The sequence below is a fragment of the Mustelus asterias genome, chromosome 9 (assembly GCF_964213995.1).
Source record: "Mustelus asterias chromosome 9, sMusAst1.hap1.1, whole genome shotgun sequence".
Lineage (NCBI taxonomy): Eukaryota > Metazoa > Chordata > Chondrichthyes > Carcharhiniformes > Triakidae > Mustelus > Mustelus asterias.
Genome location: NC_135809.1, coordinates 103,608,478 through 103,627,738, shown reverse-complemented (window position 1 = coordinate 103,627,738; position 19,261 = coordinate 103,608,478). Strand labels below are relative to the sequence as shown.

At 41.2% G+C, this 19,261-nt stretch overlaps 1 protein-coding gene across 3 annotated transcripts in view; it reads right to left on the bottom strand.

Moving 5' to 3' along the window:
* Positions 1 to 2,663: 2,663 nt before the first annotated feature.
* The window catches only part of trim66 (tripartite motif containing 66), a 201,947-nt gene continuing 185,349 nt past the window's right edge, over positions 2,664 to 19,261 (bottom strand). For all 3 annotated transcript variants that reach the window (XM_078220730.1, XM_078220729.1, XM_078220731.1), the window contains 7 exons: positions 18,661 to 18,736; positions 17,176 to 17,341; positions 14,099 to 14,412; positions 8,597 to 8,729; positions 8,051 to 8,125; positions 5,839 to 5,991; positions 2,664 to 4,534 (listed from right to left, as the gene is read on the bottom strand). In XM_078220730.1, the coding sequence (XP_078076856.1) occupies positions 4,283 to 4,534; positions 5,839 to 5,991; positions 8,051 to 8,125; positions 8,597 to 8,729; positions 14,099 to 14,412; positions 17,176 to 17,341; positions 18,661 to 18,736 (1,169 nt within the window). In that variant the 3' untranslated portion in view covers positions 2,664 to 4,282. The remainder of the gene's footprint in view (positions 4,535 to 5,838; positions 5,992 to 8,050; positions 8,126 to 8,596; positions 8,730 to 14,098; positions 14,413 to 17,175; positions 17,342 to 18,660; positions 18,737 to 19,261) is intronic.

The window sequence follows — 19,261 nt, the reverse complement described above, 5'->3', positions numbered from 1 at the left end:
GGTAACCCCAAACATCTGTTGCCCTTGTCTTTCTATGAGGTAGAGGTCACAGGTTTGGAAGGTGCTGTTGAAGAAGCCTTGGTGATTTGCTGCAGTGCGTCTGTGTAAATGGTACACACCGCTGCCACTTGTACGTTGACAGTGGAGGAAGCAGTGAATGGAGTGTCAATCAAGTGGGTTGCTTTATCCTGGATGGTGTTGAGCTTCTAGAGTGTTGTTGGAGTTGCACTCATTCCAGCAGGTGGAGAGTATGCCATCAAACCTTCAGATGCTTGAACAGGCAGTGGTGTACGAGTGTGAAGTGTCAGAGAAACTATACTGATAATGGTGAAAGAGTCTCACTTGGTTATGCAATAGCAGCCAACACTCAGATACCAGGACTGTGCATTCTTTAGAGGGTAGCATAGAGATGGGACCTGCAGATGGTTAATTAGGTTAGGGGAAAAGGGTCACGCAGACGCAAGCTTCCCAAAAGTCGCACATGAATTCTGCTGTAGAGAACTCAGATGAAGAGTTTGGTGGGCTGGTTGAAAAAAGCTGATGGGTATGGACACAAAAATGCTTGGTACACTGCAGGCCTGCCAGAATCTGCTGTTATCGTCATGGAGCATGGAGTCTGGCTCCAATTTGACATTGGGTTTCACATGAGAGTTTGGAGACTACATTTTTCAGCATGGAAGTAGTAGCTGACTCCGTGAGAACATTTGTAGATCCAACCAGGTATTGATCTGTCTTTCAACAGATTGGATTGCAGACTCTCTATCAGGTTAGTGGCAGTGCTGTGGAGCATGGATCTACTGCCCTTTCTTTCAGAATGACAGTATCTGTTCTCCTATCAGTCACTTTCCAGGGATATGATTGGATTGGATCACAGGGGTCAAAAGGAAAAGAGGGACTTTGGAGCCTGTGATCAAGGTTTGGTAGCGTAAAGAGTAGGAAGATCAATCTGGGTTGGGATTGGGAATGCTGTTGGAGATCACATAGGAGGATTATAGGCCTCCAGAGAACTGTTGGGACTTTGGGAGTGCTTGTATTTGGAGACAGCCTGTAGATTTTGGCTGGGAGGAATGTTGGTGATTATAACTGGGAGAGGTGGTGATTATGATAAATGCTTGGCCTTTTCAACTTTTATTCAAGTTCCCCAGAGACGATCCATATCGATGCAGACAACATCAGGGTCAATCAAAGTTGCAGCAAGGTCTGGAATCAGGCCCCTTACTTGCAACTAGACCAACACCTACTCCAGATGTTGGCTAAATGTATTTTTTGTCCTTTACAAAGATGGTGTCCAATGCTCCTTGGATGTGTGCACAAATATGTAGAATGCCACTTTTAATCCTTTCATGACTGTGTAGCACCCAAGAAGTTGGTGCTACATGGCTCAATTTAGCTCTGTTAGGTGTCATTCAACTATGATATCCCAGCCGAGTCAATCCCATATTCGCCTCAAATTCACATACATACACCTCCATCACTAGGTAAATGAAGAGCAGGAACCCTGATTAAGATTACCCTTCCCTTGAGGCAGGTTACAACATTACTCTTTCTGGCTGTGCTTGTCTAACTCAAGAGATGAGGGCGAAACCTCAGCTACTCTCTGGCTAAAATGGCTGACATGATGTGGAGATGCCGGCGTTGGACTGGGGTAAACACAGTAAGAGTTTTAACAACACCAGGTTAAAGTCCAACAGGTTTATTTGGTAGCAAATGCCATTAGCTTTGTGTATTCAGCCTCTGATCTTCGGGTAAGCGTTCTCCAAGGCGGCCTTCATGACATACAACAGCGCAGAATCGCTGAGCAGAAACTGATAGCCAAGTTCCGCACACATGAGGATGGCCTAAACTGGGATGTTGGGTTTATGTCACACTATCAGTAACCCCCACAGCTTGCCTCCTGGACTTGCAGAATCTCACTGGCTGTCCCGTCTGGAGACAATACACATCTCTTTAATCTGTGCTTAATGCTCCCTCCACTCACATTGTCTGTATCTTTAAGACCTGGTTGGCTGTAGAGATTCGCATTCTAATCAGTATTCTGTAACTTGATTTTGTGTCTCTGCGCCCTGTTTGAGAGCACATTTCCACTCCATCTGACGAAGGAGCAGCGCTCCGAAAGCTAAAGGCATTTGCTACCAAATAAACCTGTTGGACTTTAACCTGGTGTTGTTAAAACTCTTAAAATGGCTGAGCCATTGGGTATGATGGCCGGAACTCTACCACCTCACCCGCCATGGAATTGGCACAGGTGAGGGTCTGACAACGGAAATCTCCGTTGACCTCAGGTGGGAGTTTCCGGTCTTGCTCAAGCGAGCCTGTAAAATCCCACCCGATGACTGAAGCCCAGAAACAGAATCCTGTTCCCAACCTTCCCATCACCACTGCTTCCCATCTCCCCCATCAGTCCCAATCCCTGATCTCCCTATCCCAGCCCATGGCCTGACCTGCCAGAGTGCCACTGACAGTTTTTCTTCATCCTTCCTTCGTCACTGGCAGACCATTGCCCCGTCAGTTCCACAGTAATGGAAGCTAGGAATCCAATATTCTAGGAGCTTGGAATCTCACCATTCTTGCCACAGGACCCAGCTGTCCAAATGTCCAAAAGAAAGATACTCCTGAATTTCTCAGCCCTTTTTTTCTAATAATTTTTGAAATATACACATTGAAAATGTTTAAAACTTTATTCAGCTATGTTAACAGGCTTTATTACAGTAGTAATGGATTGAACACAGTACTTTTACAATTTCATTATAATCTGCTGACAATAGATGCATCTGTCATGTACAATGGTTAAATGTTTGATTTCCAGTGAAAGACGGGCACTCAACATTAAGAGCAACGCCAGTGAAGACATTTCTATTCTATATTTGTAGAATAAGTACTGCTCTTGTATTTATTTTACAACAATATTTCCTCCCATTACTTTAACAGAAACCTAAAAGAAGTCTCACATTCAAATAATGGTACTGTGTTGGACATGTCTGGTTATTTTGTTCTTGACAACAATCAACCCAAGACTAATACAGCCTTCATTTTAAAGGACTAACTTTAGGCCATCATGTGCTGATACCCTTCATCTCATTCTGGAAGGTCACACGTGTTAAATTGCTAGCATCACTCCTCCACTTTTTCCCGAGAAGGTAAAGTAGCTCAATCAAGTTAAAACACTTGCTTAGACCAGAGATCAATCATCATGACGATAGCCTAATCATGTAGTTCGTTGCACAAAAGAGCTTCTTCTCAGACCCTCACCAGCTTTTCTCTTTTCAAATAAATACATAAAATTCAGAAACAGGATTGTATAATGAACTATTGGTAGAACTCTGCCAATAGCAATTCTGTGGGTGACAGTTTGAGCATTTGTGAACCAATAAAATTCCTAAAAGCTTTACAATCAAAATCTCTGCAGATCAACAACAAATTGAATAAACAAATGTGCACAGTTGACAAGCTTCTCTTCAACAGTTAATAGAAAAATAAAATCCATCCCAAAATATACCAGTAGTGATTCAATCACCACCACACTTAGGGAGGCAATGTCTTGTTCTAATTCACAACAATACTTGAAACAAGACAAGCTGATATTCCTCAAAGAACTCACTACAGGACAACATACAATCCAAAAGATATCCTGATAGGATCATAAGTTAAATATTTAATTAGAAAACACAGTTCACATTCTACTGACCGAGGGTGAAATTTCTGCAGGGGTTCACTGTTTATGCTATTTCTTAGAGGGTCCCTTCAAATCTTCCACCATGTCAAAGTGGAGAATTGCAGAACTCCAATGGAAATTCAATCCTGAATGTAATTCTCATTGCACTGGCTTTCAATTACGTCAGAAAAAGAAACTTGAATTAGATCATGTTAAGGTCTTCATTCCACAAATATATCTGAAGTTAACCAGATAAGTTAACTAGAGTAATGCCTCATAACTTGCAGAGAATATCACCCATAATGCTGTTTTATAACTCGCCTCTTGCCCAGTAGTAATGCAAACTTAGGCAAGGTATACAAATCTTTAACACAAATGGTGGGTCAATAATTCACCACATCCAATTTCATCCAGTGTAATCACTGTATAACAAACTATGAAAGGAACTGGCAATTATCATTTAATGTTTTACTTCAGGGAAGCCGATATCCACATTCCTGAGAGGTCTAAAATCATAGAAAACTCAAGTTTAAAAAATATGAAAGAGTAATTTACTTACTGAAATAGAAAAAAAGAAAAAAGACTCAAACAACATTTCACAATATTTATACATTCGGCCAGGAACACCTTTTACAGCTTATTGTCCTTATGGTTGTGACTTCCACCATGTCTGCGTCTTCTCTTTGGCTTCACAGGCTCCTTTTCTTCTGTTGGCCAAGTAAATCCATTGATAGTAACTGTGCCACTTTCATTATCAATCTCTTCACAGTCAGAATCTTCTTGGGTTGCTCCTGCTAAGCTCTTGTCAGGATAAATTTCTTTTAGATTTCCATCAAAGCATGCTTCTAAGCTTCTCCCAGCTTGGGCCACCTCGGAATCTGGCTATATATTATATATAAAAAATTTGAAAATTAAATGGATAAATTCCAGAACTGATTTACATACACACAAAAATACAACACAGCCTTCCACCTGATAATATGCAAAATCTGTTTTTTAAAATTCATTCATGGGACGTGTGCGTCGCTGGCTGGCCAGCATTTATTGCCCATCCCTAGTTGCCCTTGGAGAGCAGTTGAGAGTCAACCACATTGCTGCGGCTCTGGAATCCTATGTAGGCCAGACCGGGTAAGGATGGCAGATTTCCTTCCCTAAAAGGACATTAGTGAACCAGATGGGTTTTTCCGGCAATGGTTTCCTGGTCAGTAGTAGATTCTTAATTCCATTTTAAAAAAAATTTGAATTCAAATTCCACCATCTGCCGTGGCGGGATTCGAACCCAGGTCCCCAGGATATTAGCTGAGTTTCTGGATTAATCGTCCAGCGATAATACCACTTGGCCATCACCTCCCCAAGGCTTGGATATTAATGGACCAGTTTCAAATTCCCCTATTTAAAAAATCTGTAATCCAATAAATAGGTTAAGAGGGGTAGACAAAACATCATCAATGCTGTCTATCCAGGTTGAGGAGAGGTTGGGGGCGGTGGTGGTGCAGGGAAACCATGCCAATGTCTTGTTTCTCCCTGCTCAGGGGACTCAGCTGACTGTGGATTGAATTTTGAACCTTTCAGGCTCCTAGGGATGCACACAGATACCGCCAGCATGTTCTCAAACTAGCTAAATTAAACAATGATAACTTCACCATCATGGTATCCTGGGAAGGCCCCATTGTCTCTGAATTTAATTAAGAGAGCTTTAAGAATCATACTTTTCAAAATAAAAAAATCACTGTATAAAATAAACTAAAATAGAGTGCTGTCTGAAGTGAGAGTGCATGGCTTTGAGAGTCTGTTGGTGCCTAATGCTATCAATTATTCATTACTCAGAACTTGCAGGAAATGACACAATGACATTCTTTTGATAAGAATTTTTAAATTGACACATGGATGGACAAAGTCATATCGCAATATGTCGCATTCATAGAACACTGTGGTTGCTGTGGACACGTCATCTAAATTCAGAGACCCAGATGGAAGATCTAGATCTCTACTGCAGGTCTGCACAAAGAGCAGAAAAAAAACAATCTGATAAATCAAGCCATAATGGTGAAGTGACATCAAACCACAGCACCAAAGTATTACGGATTGTGGAAGGAAGCAAATATTGAGGAGGGCAGGGAGTTCTAGGATAGAGCCACATAAGGTTAGACAACAACAGTATCATCGAGATGATATGTAAATCTTACATAATTAAATTTTGCACAATTCATAAGCATAAGATGGATGTCAGAAATAAACTCTTCTGGTGTGTAATAATGGAGGGGACTCTTTTTCTGAAGTTTTGCCCTCACTGTAGAAAGATCCATTGGCCTTTTGATAATCTGGTAGTAGTGACGTGCCTAAATAAAAGGAAATGCTTATTAATAGAAGTGGCAAAAATTAGACAGTTAAGAAAATTACTAAAACAATTGCGCTGGAAAGAGTGCAGAGGAGATTTACCAGGATGCTGCCTGGTTTGGAGGGTAGGTCTTATGAGGAAAGGTTGAGGGAGCTAGGGCTGTTCTCTCTGGAGCGGAGGAGGCTGAGGGGAGACTTAATAGAGGTTTATAAAATGATGAAGGGGATAAATAGAGTGAACGTTCAAAGACTATTTCCTCGGGTGGATGGAGCTATTACAAGGGGGCATAAGTATAGCGTTCGTGGTGGGAGATATAGGAAGGATATCAGAGGTAGGTTCTTTTCACAGAGTGATTGGGGTGTGGAATGGACTGCCTGCAGTGATAGTGGAGTCAGACACTTTAGGAACATTTAAGCGGTTATTGGATAGGCACATGGAGCACACCAGGATGATAGGGAGTGGGATAGCTTGATCTTGGTTTCAGATAAAGCTCGGCACAACATCGTGGGCTGAAGGGCCTGTTCTGTGCTGTACTGTTCTATTTTCTAAAATATGCATAATTTGTTTTCACTTTGCCATTTAACCACTCTTAACTTGGAATTGAGATTCATTTCCCTTTCTAGCATCCACAAGGTTGTGTTTTTATACAAATCCAAGCTGTTTATATTCACTTCCTTTAAACTTACATAATTAAATTTTGCACAATTCATAAGCATAAGATGGATGTCAGAAATAAACTCTTCTGGTGTGTAATAATGGAGGGGACATATAACTACCAGAAACAGTTTGCTCAAAACCTCCATATCTTCCAGGAATCACTGTCCCTTCCCATGTTGCTACTTTTAGGTTCAGTTTACCTTGTTCAATTTTACATTGAATAGATTTCAGCTTCGGCTCAATGATAGCATTCTTGCCTTTAAAAAGACCCACATTTTCAATTCCTCTCTAGCCACAGGAGAGGTGCCAGACAACTGGAGAACAGCTAATGTGGTTCCGCTATTTAAGAAGGGTTGTAGAGATAAACCGGGGAATTACAGACCGGTGAGTCTCATGTCTATGGTAGGGAAACTATTGGAGAAATTTCTGAAGGAGAGCATCTATCTCCACTTGGAGGGACAAAGCTTAATCAGGGATAGTCAGCATGGCTTCGTCAGAGGGAGGTCATGCCTAACAAATTTGATTGAATTTTTGAGGTGACCAGGTGTGTAGATAAGGGTAGTGCAGTTGACGTAGTTTGTATGGATTTCAGCAAAGCCTTTGACAAGGTCCCACATGGGAGACTTGTAAAGAAGGCAAATTCACATGGGATACAGGGTAATTTGATAAAGTGGATTCAAAATTGGCTCAGTTGTAGGAGACAGAGGGTGATGACAGAAGGCTGCTTTAGTGACTGGACGCCAGTGTCCAATGGCATACCGCAGGGATACGTGTTGTGCCCCCTATTATTTGTCTCTTATATGACGTAGACGACTATTTCGGGAGTAGGATTAGTAAATTTGAGGATTACACAAAAATTGCCTGGGTGGTTAACAATGGAGTGTCTTGGGCTACAAGATATAGACAGAATGGCCAAATGGGTAGATCAGTGGCAGATGGAATTCAACCCTGAAAAAAGTGAGAGGTGATACACTTTGGAAGGAGCAATTTGACAAGGAAGGTACTCAATGAATGGTAGGTCCCTAGGAAGTTTTGTGAAACAAAAAGGGACCTTGGTGTGTTTGTCCACAGATCTCTGAAGGTGGAAGGGCATGTTAGTAGGGTGGTGAAAAAGACATATGGGACACTTGCCTTTATCAATCGAGGCATAGATTACAAAAGCAGGGAGTCTTGTTCGACTCCACATCTCGTGAATTAATAAAAAAGGTTTAATTAGTAATGCCCCAGTTTAATCCAAGCAATTATCTGCAGCCATGAAGGTGACCACCCACAATGCAGCATGCCAGTTGATTTTATTTTGTAGAATTATAGAACCATAGCCTATACATCACAAAATTAATATCATGACACCCACACCAAATATTGTACACACTCAATAGCAACCGACAACAAGCTATGCTCACCAATGGACTGACGGGCTCGTGGAATGGCAGGCTCAGTGGATGGCAGTAAAGGTGCAATGCCAGCTTCTCACATTTCTGCAAGCAACCCAGTTTGCAGTTAATAAAGAAACCTTTTGATTTAACATGCACATACGTTTATACATTTCTAGTCTCCATTTTATTTGGAAAATTCAGGCAAGATATTAAATATACTAGATACTAAAGGGCAAGGTAGTTGAAGAGTTAGTATGCTTCATATTAAAAGTATTGCTCCTACTTTTACATTCTATTGAGAACATATCGGCACAACACATTTATCTTTAATTCTTCACCCTGAACCAGAACATTGAAAACACATCTTATTCACTTTGGAGGAAGTTATAAAAAAATGCACTAAATTGGGGAACATTATACATAACAAAAATTACATTTCTAAATGTAATTCATTATTTGAAGAATCATTGCATCAAATTAGTTACACTGTGACGGGTAAGTGATAATACACCTCAAAATGCATCATTTTCATATACTGGTTCATTATGTACTGAACTAAGTGCTGCTGCTCACCCTTTGGTCACTAATGGAGAGACCCTGCAATGTTCTTATCCCCCGGTTTTCATTGATTTGCCGTGTATTTTCACAATCATATTCCACTTCTGGCATCACTATATTCCGACACAATGTACACAACCACTCACCCCTGTAAATCAACATTTCAAATACGTGTGAATAATTGGATTGGAATTTTAAAGAAATCTCATCATTAGTGAACATTTAAAAATCAGTTACAATGATCTCCACTCTGGCCTGAAGGCGAAAGGAATGTCCCAGCATCGAATGGAGTTGGCTCAAAAAAGTAAAGTATACATTTGAGGAGGAACTTCTTCTCCCAGAGGGTGGTGAATCTCTGGAATTCTCTGCCCACTGAGGTGGTGGAGGCTACCTCGCTGAATATGTTTAAAGCGCGGATGGATGGATTCCTGATCGGTAAGGGAATTAAGGGTTATGGGGATCAGGCGGGTAAGTGGGACTGATCCACGTCAGATCAGCCATGATCTTATTGAATGGCGGGGCAGGCTCGAGGGGCTAGATGGCCTACTCCTGCTCCTATTTCTTATGTTCTTATGTTCTTATATTTATTAGTCACAAATAGGCTTAACCACTGTGCTGGCTTTACAATCCTGTATGTTCGGAGGTTCAATCTGTCACATTATGCAAGGTAGTGACAGTGTTGCTTCTCGGCTACAAAGGTTAGGTATTCCATTTATTAGCTATTCAACAGTGTGCAAATAAAAGTATGGAGGTGGGGTGGTGTTAGGCGGATAGGATTGGAATGAAGAAGCATGTTATCATTCACTATCTAGCCTCATAGGAAGAAACCATTTGAACAAGATACTGTAAGGAAGTTGGTATCCACTGGAATACTATTCTAACAAATCTGATTCAAGAGAGAAGATTAGACGGGAAAAATAATCAATTGTAATTCATTGCAATTAACATTAACAAGAAGTCCTGAGGTTACTTCTTATACTCAAGTTGGCTTGAACTGAAAAAGATTCTTAAACTCTTTGCGAAAACTTAACTAATACACCAGAGTACAATCTTTTTTTAATTAAGCTGAGCAGCATCTTAAAATTCCCTTGTGTTAAAATAAAACTACGCTCGGGTGTATTGGCTATGCCAAAACTGCTGTTGATTCCCTATTCCAATGGAGAATGAGGAAACTTGTTTCTCTGGTTCCTGTGTATTTGCAGCTTTGTGAACAGAGTGGGCCATTACTCTGATGTGTAATTCTAGCAGAATCACAAATGCATTCTTAGAAAATGTTTTCATTGCTTTTATGGAATAGTAAAGATAGAGGAAAGTTTATGTTTTTGATGACACTAATCTAACCATCAGGAGACATTTTCGCACCCAAAGTCATCGGACTACATTTTTCTTATAGCCTCAGGGAAAAGAAAAAGTAAATACCCCACAGTACTGAATCAAACTTATTTGTTCTCCTTGTGTCATCGACCTGTGCACGATAAGAGTTCGGAAGGCTCATTCCATTGCTAAACTTCAGCAGAAGCTTACAACACAAGGGAACTTAGATTAAACTTCTTGATATTGACCTAGCCTAAAGCTTTCAATAACAGGAGGATAGTGTTTGTGTGTGTGTTCTGGCACCGAGGCGGCAGAGCTGCCCTTCAGAAGAAATTTTCTTCCACTTTAAGTTGAAGCTTGAATATAAACTTAAAGATGCAAACATCTGCAAGAATAGATCCAGCTGCATTGATCCGAAGATATGAATTTAGGTGCAAAACACAGCAATGTCATCTTGGTTACAATGATCGCTTAACATTTGAAAATATATAATCTCACAATTAATCACACACAGTTCTTTCTTTTAGTTGTACACCTTAGTGTACTGGTAAACCACAGCATGACTCATTATGAAAATAGGTAGGTCGCATTCAGAAAATATTGTAATAAAATAATGAAAGTCAAAGCAATTTATCTCTTTTTCTCCCAGCACAAATACGACAATTTTACAGCATGAAAGGCTATTTGGCTCATTGCACCTGTGCTTATTCTCTGAAACAGTTGTTCACTTAGTCTCATTTGCCTATTCACTTCTCTTTCAGCTATTGTGGATTATGCATCCTCTATTATTTCTGAGTTCATGTACAACATTCCTTAGCTTTCAAATTACTCTTCTATCCTTTCCCTCCATTCTTTTGTAGAATCTTAAACATATGGCCTCTGGTTATCAACTGAATGACCAGTGGAAATTTTAAGCAGATCTTGGGACGCGAGAAAGCACAAACTCAAGCAGGGGCAGAAGGCACATATACAGAGTGGGAGAGAAAGCTCAGGATAGAGCATGGACTCAAGTGGAGTTCACAGGAGTATGGAGTGAGACAGAATGCGCAGGTCAGAGAGCAGACATGCATAGAGGCAGTAGCAAATATTCAGCAAATTGAAAAACACCAAAAACAAAATCAAGGAGTGATAGCCCAGGACAACAGGTGAGTGATTAGTTAATAAGTATTAATGTTGTCTTTCCTCTCTCTCAAGTTAGAGCAGCAGGCAGGTTAATCCGTGAAATGTATCCAATAGAGGCATGATAGGCATCTCAGTCCTATTGAATGCTCATCCAGTGACCGAGAGTTCCATGTCCAGAACCACATACACGTGCAGCAAGTATTCTCAATTGGTGCACCAGTGATGTTGGAAACAGATACAGACTGGGAAGATCAGATTGTGCAGGGGCCTCTGAAGTGCATCACCGTCACCAACCAGAATTCTCAATACAGGTGGGGGGGGGCGGGGGGGGAAGAGAGTGGGGGAAAGAGAGCGGGGGAGAGAGAGAGAGAGAGAGAGTGTGACCAGGAAAGCAATAATGATATGGGATTCAGTATTTGGTGTTAACAAGTCATTTCAGCAGTGACTCCAGGATGGTACATTGCTTCACTGATGTCAGGGTCAAGGATATCACTGTGCAGCTCCACAACATTGGTGGGAAAGATTAACAGCCAGAGGTCCTGATCCACATCGGTACCACTGACACAGATAGGAGGATAAGGCAGAATTTCATGAGCTAAGAGATTAAAAAACTGGACTTCAAAGATAGTAATTTTTGGATTACTCCTGGAGTCACAAACAAGTGAGTACAGAAATAGGACAATAGTGCAGAGAAGGTACAGGGAAGAGGCTCTAGATTCCTTTGGCATTGGCACTGATTTTGGGGGAGATAGGATCTACACAAGTTGGATAGGTTGCACCATAAAAGCATCAGGATCAATATCAAGGCAGAAAGATTTGCTCGTGTTGTAGGAGATGCTATAAACCAGCTCGCCAGGTGTATTGGAACATGAGTGAAGGGAGAGGGAAAAAAAGGTAGAAAATTATGCGAGTATGAAAGGCAGAGGAAGTTAAAACTGCAAAATAGAAAAGAAAGGAACAGTTTAATCATTAATGATGTATACATCAATGCAAAAGGTCTGGTGAATAAGGCAAATGAAGTGAACACGGATTAAATGAGGGAAAGAACGAATGCATAACAACATTCCTGGCTATTAGATTTTCGGATGGGATAGAGAGGGCAATAAAAAAAGGCAATAACTTGGTTAAAGAAATAATTGCAGCTGTGAAGAGTGTTAATATTTTAGAATCATTAAATGAGGTAATGTGGTTAACTGAAGAACAAATAAAAGGGCAATCACATTGTTGGGAGCTTATCTTAAACACACAAACATAGAAGATAGGAGCAGGAGGAGGAGGCCATTCAGCCCTTCAAGCCTGCTCCGCCATCCATTATGATCATGGCTGATCGTCCAACTCAATAGCCTAATCCTGCTTTCTCCCCATAACCTTTGATGCCGTTGGCCTCAGGTGCTATATCCAGCCACCTCTTGAATACACCCCTGACCCTCAAATAATCAGAGGGAGAAGGGAGAGTAAATACTTCGGCAATTGTTGAGATGTGCAGAAACAATAGCACAATAACAAGAGATTTCAACCATCTAATATTAATGGATAAGATCTGTGTGAAAGATATAGTGAATACAGAATTCTTAAAATGCATTCAGGAGAATGTATTTTTGCCGGTACATATTAAGCCCAAGAAAAAAGGGCAGTTCCGGACTTGTGCTCAAGGGAAGTAGCCGATGGAATTTAATAATAAAGTAGTTTGAGATGATAGGCGGAATTTTATGGCCTCGCTCGTCCCAAAACTGCAAAATCCTGCCCGAGGTCAACGGACCTCCCCATACTCTGCCCCTCCGATTCCTGTGGCGAGTGGGCCAGTAATTTTCTGGCCCATGCGTTCAGCAGATGAGATAGAGAGATGCAATAAGGACTGTGCAGGGGCAGTGGGATCTGGGGGGGTTCATATACGTAGATCTTAAAGCATATGAAATTTTGGGGGTATTGTATATAAAAGCAAGGAAAAAATGCTGAACCCTTATAAAGCTCTTTGTTATAACTATACTATTGTGGTCACAATTTAAGAAGAACATGAAGGTCCTCGAGATGGTAGAGAGGAGATTTAGCAAACTGATTGTAGTGACGAGGAAATTTAATTACAAGATTAGTTTTGGAGAATCCGGAATTGTTTGTAAAGTAAAAAAAGAGGTTGAGGCCATTTTGCTGAGACATGATTTGGAAATGGCAGGACTACCAGCCTGCATTTGGTGGGTAGCCAATCAGGCTCATTGAGAGCGTAACTGAGGCATTTTGGAGCAGGGCAACTGGAATTTTCCATTTGGTCTCCAGGTTCCTGCAGGCAGCAAGGGTCACTAGGTTCCTGGAGGTAACCTCCCACAAGCAAGCCTGGGCAAAAAAACAAACCTCATGTCCTAGACTCAGTAATGCAGAAAGCTTATGGGATTATAGAAAGTGCAAATGTGAAAATTATAAGAACATTAGGAAACCAAAGATAGGGCATGAAAAACATTGGCAAGTAAAGTGAAGGAAAACATTTATAAATACGAAGTCGAAGAGACTAGCTTAGGAAGGATAAATTCTATTAGATGCTGAAAAGATAACCTGTGTGACGAGGTGGAAAAGGTGGACATGGTTCTTAAAGAATACTTTGAATCCATCTTCAAAAACAAGGGGGATAATGCAGACATTGTAGTTGAGGAGGAGGAATGTGAACTATTGTATGAAATAAACAGAGGGGAAATGCAGGATTCAGCATCTTTGGAAGATGATAAATCACCAAAACCAGATGATGGGTTGAATTTTCACTTTGGTGGTGGGGGGGGGGGGGGGGGGGGGAGAGGAGAGAGAGAGAGAGAGGAGGAGGAAAGAGAGCAGGAATCAGGATTCTAACACTAACCCCGGCAGACATAGTCCAATGTTTGTATCCCAACTCTAAACACAATTAACTGCGGTTCTTTCCATCCAATTCGGACTCTCTTCAGCAACCTAGGATACATGTGGTCAGAGAGAGCTAATTTAAATCGAATAATCAACGTGTCCTACTGCACCTTTTCATCCTTGCCCAAAATAATTGAAAAAACTTCATGGGTCATAAAATAATCAATTAAAATGATGGCAGTAACTAAAATCTAGATTTACATTGGGAAGCTGAGCAGAGATGGTACATGGCAACCAAGATGGAACACCTTCGGACATCGATCACAACACAACAGCTCCCCGCCATTCAAACAGACTGCACAGTAATCCTCGTTGTCATCGGTAGCGCCTGATACAATTGGGGTTGTCTGAGCAGATGTTCCTCCAACAGATTTTTCAGAAGGTTTATTATCCGGAAGAGATGGGGTTGTTACAACATCGGGATGCAGGTCAGAAGTAACTGGTGTGTCATCCAGCTCTTGCGGGGGAGGAGGGTTCGAGTTTGGTGGCGTAAGTGTGTTGTCCAGCGTAATGTTCTTTTAAAGGAAAAGTAATACAATTAATATACATCATGAATTAAGGAAAGGGAGTTACTATAACATTATAGTATAATTTCGATTGTGTTGCAATATAAAACAGACGATGCAGACAATGGTCATGTTTATTATTAAACAGTTTATTTAACAAGTTAAATCAAGTCTATCTTGATTCAGTATGAACTCCGCTTGTCTTCTGTGAAATTTAATACATTTAACAAACCAAGAAATGAGAGGTCACACATACCAAGTTCAGATCACAATGGGGTACCATTGTTACATCCCTGATTTATGCTTTTGTGCAAGTGGTGGCACGGTGGCAGTGGTTAGCGCTGCTGCCTCACAGCACCAGGGACCTGGGTTCGATTCCCAGCTTGAGTCACTATCTGTGTGGAGTTTGCATGTTCTCCCTGTGTCTATGTGGGTTTCCTCCGGGTGCTCCATTTCCTTCCACACTCCAAAAACATGCAGATTAGCTACACTGGCCATGCTAAATTCTCCCTCAGTGTACCCGAACAGATGCCGGAGTGTGGCGACTAGGGGATTTTCACAGTAACTTCATTGCAATGTGAATGTAAGCCTACTTGTGACTAATAAATAAACAAACTTTAAGTGGATATAGGAAACAAGTCCCCTGTAAGTGGTCTGATATTAACATTATGAAAACAATTAGAACCATCCATGGTAGGCCCAAACTTAATTATAGCATTCTCCCAAAGCAAAAGTTCTATGCATTAGTCATTAGATTCACAGTGACAACTAGTAAGGCTAGTAATAAGACTAGTAAAGGCGGCAAATGGCATGTTGGTCTTCATTGCGAGGGGTTGAGTACAGGAGCAGGGATTTGTTGCAATTATACAGGACCTTGGTGAGGCCACACCTAGAATATTGTGTGCAGTTTTGGTCTCCTTTTCTGAGGAAGGATGTTCTTGCTCTCGAGGGAGTGCAGCAAAGGTTTACCAGGCTGATTCCGGGGATGGCGGGACTGATGCATGAGGAGAGATTGACTAAGTTAGGATTGTTTTCGCTGGAGTTCAGACGAATGAGGGGGGATCTCAGAGACTTATAAAATTCTAACAGGACTAGGCAGGGTAAATGCAGGGAGGATATTCCCGATGGTGAGGGAATCCAGAACCAGCGGTTACAGTCTGAGGATTCAAGGTAGACCATTTAGGATGGAGGTGAAGAGACATTTCTTCACCCAAAGAGTGAGCCTGCGGAATTCTTACCACAGGAAATAGTTGATGTCAAAACATTGAATGAATTCAAGAGGCGGCTGGATGTAGCAATTGGGGCGAATGGGATCAAAGGTTATGGGGAGAAAGCAGGATTAGGCTGTTGTGTTGGATGATCAGCCATGATCACAGTAAATGGCAAGCAGGCTCAAAGGGCCAAACGGCCTCCTCCTGTTCCTATCTTCTATGTTTCTATTAAGACCAAAGTGACTTCATTGGTCAAAGTAGGACTTAAATGACATGGTAAATGGGGTAGTTGATAGGAGGTTCAATTTTCTCATCACAGGTTTGATGATCGTGTCCTTTTTAATTGGAGGGGTGGGCTGGGAAGTATCTATAGAAATGTAATTAATGTCTGACAAATTTATTGCAACCAAAGAGTTTATTATATTGTAGGTGGTTTCAATTTATTTATATTTTCCTCAGCCTTGGTTTAGTTGGTTGTCCTCTCGTCTCTTGAATCAAATGGTTGTGAGTTCAAGTGCCGATCCAGGATCTGAGCGCAACAATTTAGGTCAATATCTCAGTGCAGTACTGAGGGAGCATTGTCATCGGTGTCATCTTTCAGGTGAGCCCCACCTGCCCCTTTCAGGTGGACATAAAAGATCCTATGATATTGTTTTGAAGATGATCAGAAGAAGTGAGAGGGTGAGGTCCAAAAGGGTCCAGAGGGGCAATTCTTTCACAGAGGGTGGTGAGTGTCTGGAACAAGCTGCCAAAGGTAGTAGTAGAGGCAAGTACAATTTTGTCTTTTAAAAAGCATTTAGACAATTACGTGGGCAAGATTGGTATAGAGGGGTATGGGCCAAACATGGGCAATTGGGACTAGCTTAACAGTAAAAACTGGGCAGCATAGACAAGTTGGGCCGAAGGGCCTATTTCCATGCTATAAAACTCTATGACTATGAAAGGAGCCATCTCTAGCTTAGGAAAGTCAGAGCCTATTTGAGACTGAAAAAGGTAACCTGCAAGAAGAGGTGGAAAACATGCACACGGTTCTTAAAGAACACTTTGAATTGGTCTTCAAAAAAAATAGGGGGACAATGCAGACATTGTAGTTGAGGAGGAATGTGAACTATTGTATGGGACAAACAGAGAACGAGAGAGAGAAGAAATGTGGGGTTCAGCATTTTGGAAGATGATAAATCACCCAAACCAGATGAAGGGTTGAATTTTCACTTTGGAGGTGGGGAACAGGATTCTAACACTAACCCTGTCAGATATGGCCAAGTCCAAACACAAAATTAACTGAGGTTCTTTCCATCCAACTCATTCCCTCAGCAATTTAGAATACATGTTGTCAGAGTGCTAACCAATTTTTATCTCTCAATCAACATCACAAGAACAGATTATCTGGTCATTATCACACAACTGTACATTGGAGCTTGCTGTGTGTAAATTGGCTGGCACATGACCTACACTATGACAGTGATCATACTTGAAAAAACTATTTCCTCGGCTGTAAAATGCTGTGGGGCAGCAAGGGATCATTAAAGGCGCTATCTTAATGCAATTCTACTTTGCTCACCCTTGTTTCAGTATGTGTGGTCTGACTGTTGTTCGAAAGGAGCCTGCTTTCATCTTCTTCAACATCTGTCTGCAGTTTGAAGACAGGGAGCTGGCCGGTTGTTGGTGTACAGATCGGTAATCGCTCTAACCGCACGTAAGGAACTTTCACCCCATCTATCTGAGTTCTGTAATCAGCAGATTAAATCAGACAAATAATAACCACAGTTTAAGAACATAGTTTTGTGGGTTACCAAAATATGTGGGCATAATTTTAAGTTCCAGCACACACACATCCCCCAACCACCTGTTTGTACCATACATAAGGCTCTAGCTATTTTGCACGCTGTCCTCAGTTGCATGTTGCCAGCGAGCTCCAAGGCAGTTTGTCATTTGGGACGGACAGTGTGTGGACAAGTGAACTGTAGTGGTGTGGGTCAGTGGATAGGAAACATATGGGCTGGCAGCCAGCATTTCTCTTGGCCTATAAAAAATGAATGCCAAAAAATATTTAAAGGACAATTGTTGACCATTCAATGGCTCTGCCAATTTTTACCCGAGAATTGCTAGTGGAGTCCTATGTATGCAGCAGAATAATGCTTTGCAAATGATGACTTGCATTCCACCTGAAATAGGTATGTACCACAATCTACATAGTTGTGTATCTGATGGTTGCAGCAAAAGTGTCAGTGCAAAAAAGGCACTCGAGTGTTATCTCAAACTTTTTTATTCATTTACAAAATGTGGGTTCACTGACAAGAGCTTAATTGCTGATCCCTAATTGAGAGGGTGGGGGTGAGCTGTCGCTTGAACTGCTACAGTCCATGTGGTGTAGATGCACTCATGGCGCTGCTAGGGAGGGAACTTAAATTTTAGCTCTATTATATATGGAAGCTTATCAATGCCTTCTTGAAGTAATGTCAAGCAATTGCTGAGTGCAAAGGTGGCGATAGCCTTAGAGCCAGAATGCTGACACAGCTGTGCCCCAGAGTTACCACATCCCCAACAAAGCTGTTCCAGGACAGTTACAGCACTGGCAGCTATCAGATAAAGCCTACAAAAAGCAGGACAAATCCAATTATCGCCACATCAGCCTCCTCTTGATCACCAGTAAAGTAGGAAGGTATAGTTGAGCAAACAGCAATTACTCAGCAATAACCATTCACTAATACTCAGTTTGGGCTCCTCCAGGGCCCCAAATACAGACTTGGTCTAAAACAAAAGAGCTGAGTTCAAGCGGAGACATGATTGCCTGGGCTAATTGGAAAATTACAGATCTCTCTTCCTGCTCATCAACTTCACATTTGCAATTATTTCTGTCTAGATCTCTCTCTCATCATTTGACTGCATTGATCTGTCCCTGTAATTCTATGTTCCATTCTGTCATCTGACTCCTATATGACTGTTTTCCCTCTCCTCTTGTGGTGCACGTATTCAATTCATTAGCCTGAGTAACTCTGCTGTATATGAAATGCACCTAACTTACATTTTTTAAATTTCATTTTACCTGGTGTTCGCCTTGTCAGGTGGCACTTCATTCAATGAATCCATTGTCGAATCATGAGATCCATTAACTGCAGGATCTGGTCAACAATAACAGCATTATTCCCAATGCACCAAGCAGCAAATTACTGCCATAATATTATTTACAAAAATATCAAGTCATTTTGCCTTGTTAAATAACAGCAAACAGAATTTAAACCACAATATTATTTGTCAGAGTAGGTTTTATAAATTTTGCCACTCCCATCTCTGCTGTTATAGCTTGCTAATTATGTTGGAAAATTGTTCTCCCTCTCCTTGACAATGGTGATGTCTCTTTCATAGTTAATTGTACAAGTGGCAGATTCTCCAAAATGACCTAAGCAACGGATATTCCACTTGGGAGCCCACCAGACTGGGAGATTCTCAAAGTTCATCATTACCAGGTCTCAGTTAGGTTACTAACTTTGGTCCCAGTTGGAGAGGAGTGAAGCAGAGTGGAGAGTAATGCAACATAAAAGTCCTGCTTCTAATCACTGTGGAGTGATCTTTTTTTCTGGAAGGTACATGCATGTGAACATCAAATAATAACATTATCAGATTCCTACATTTGCCCAGCAAATTCA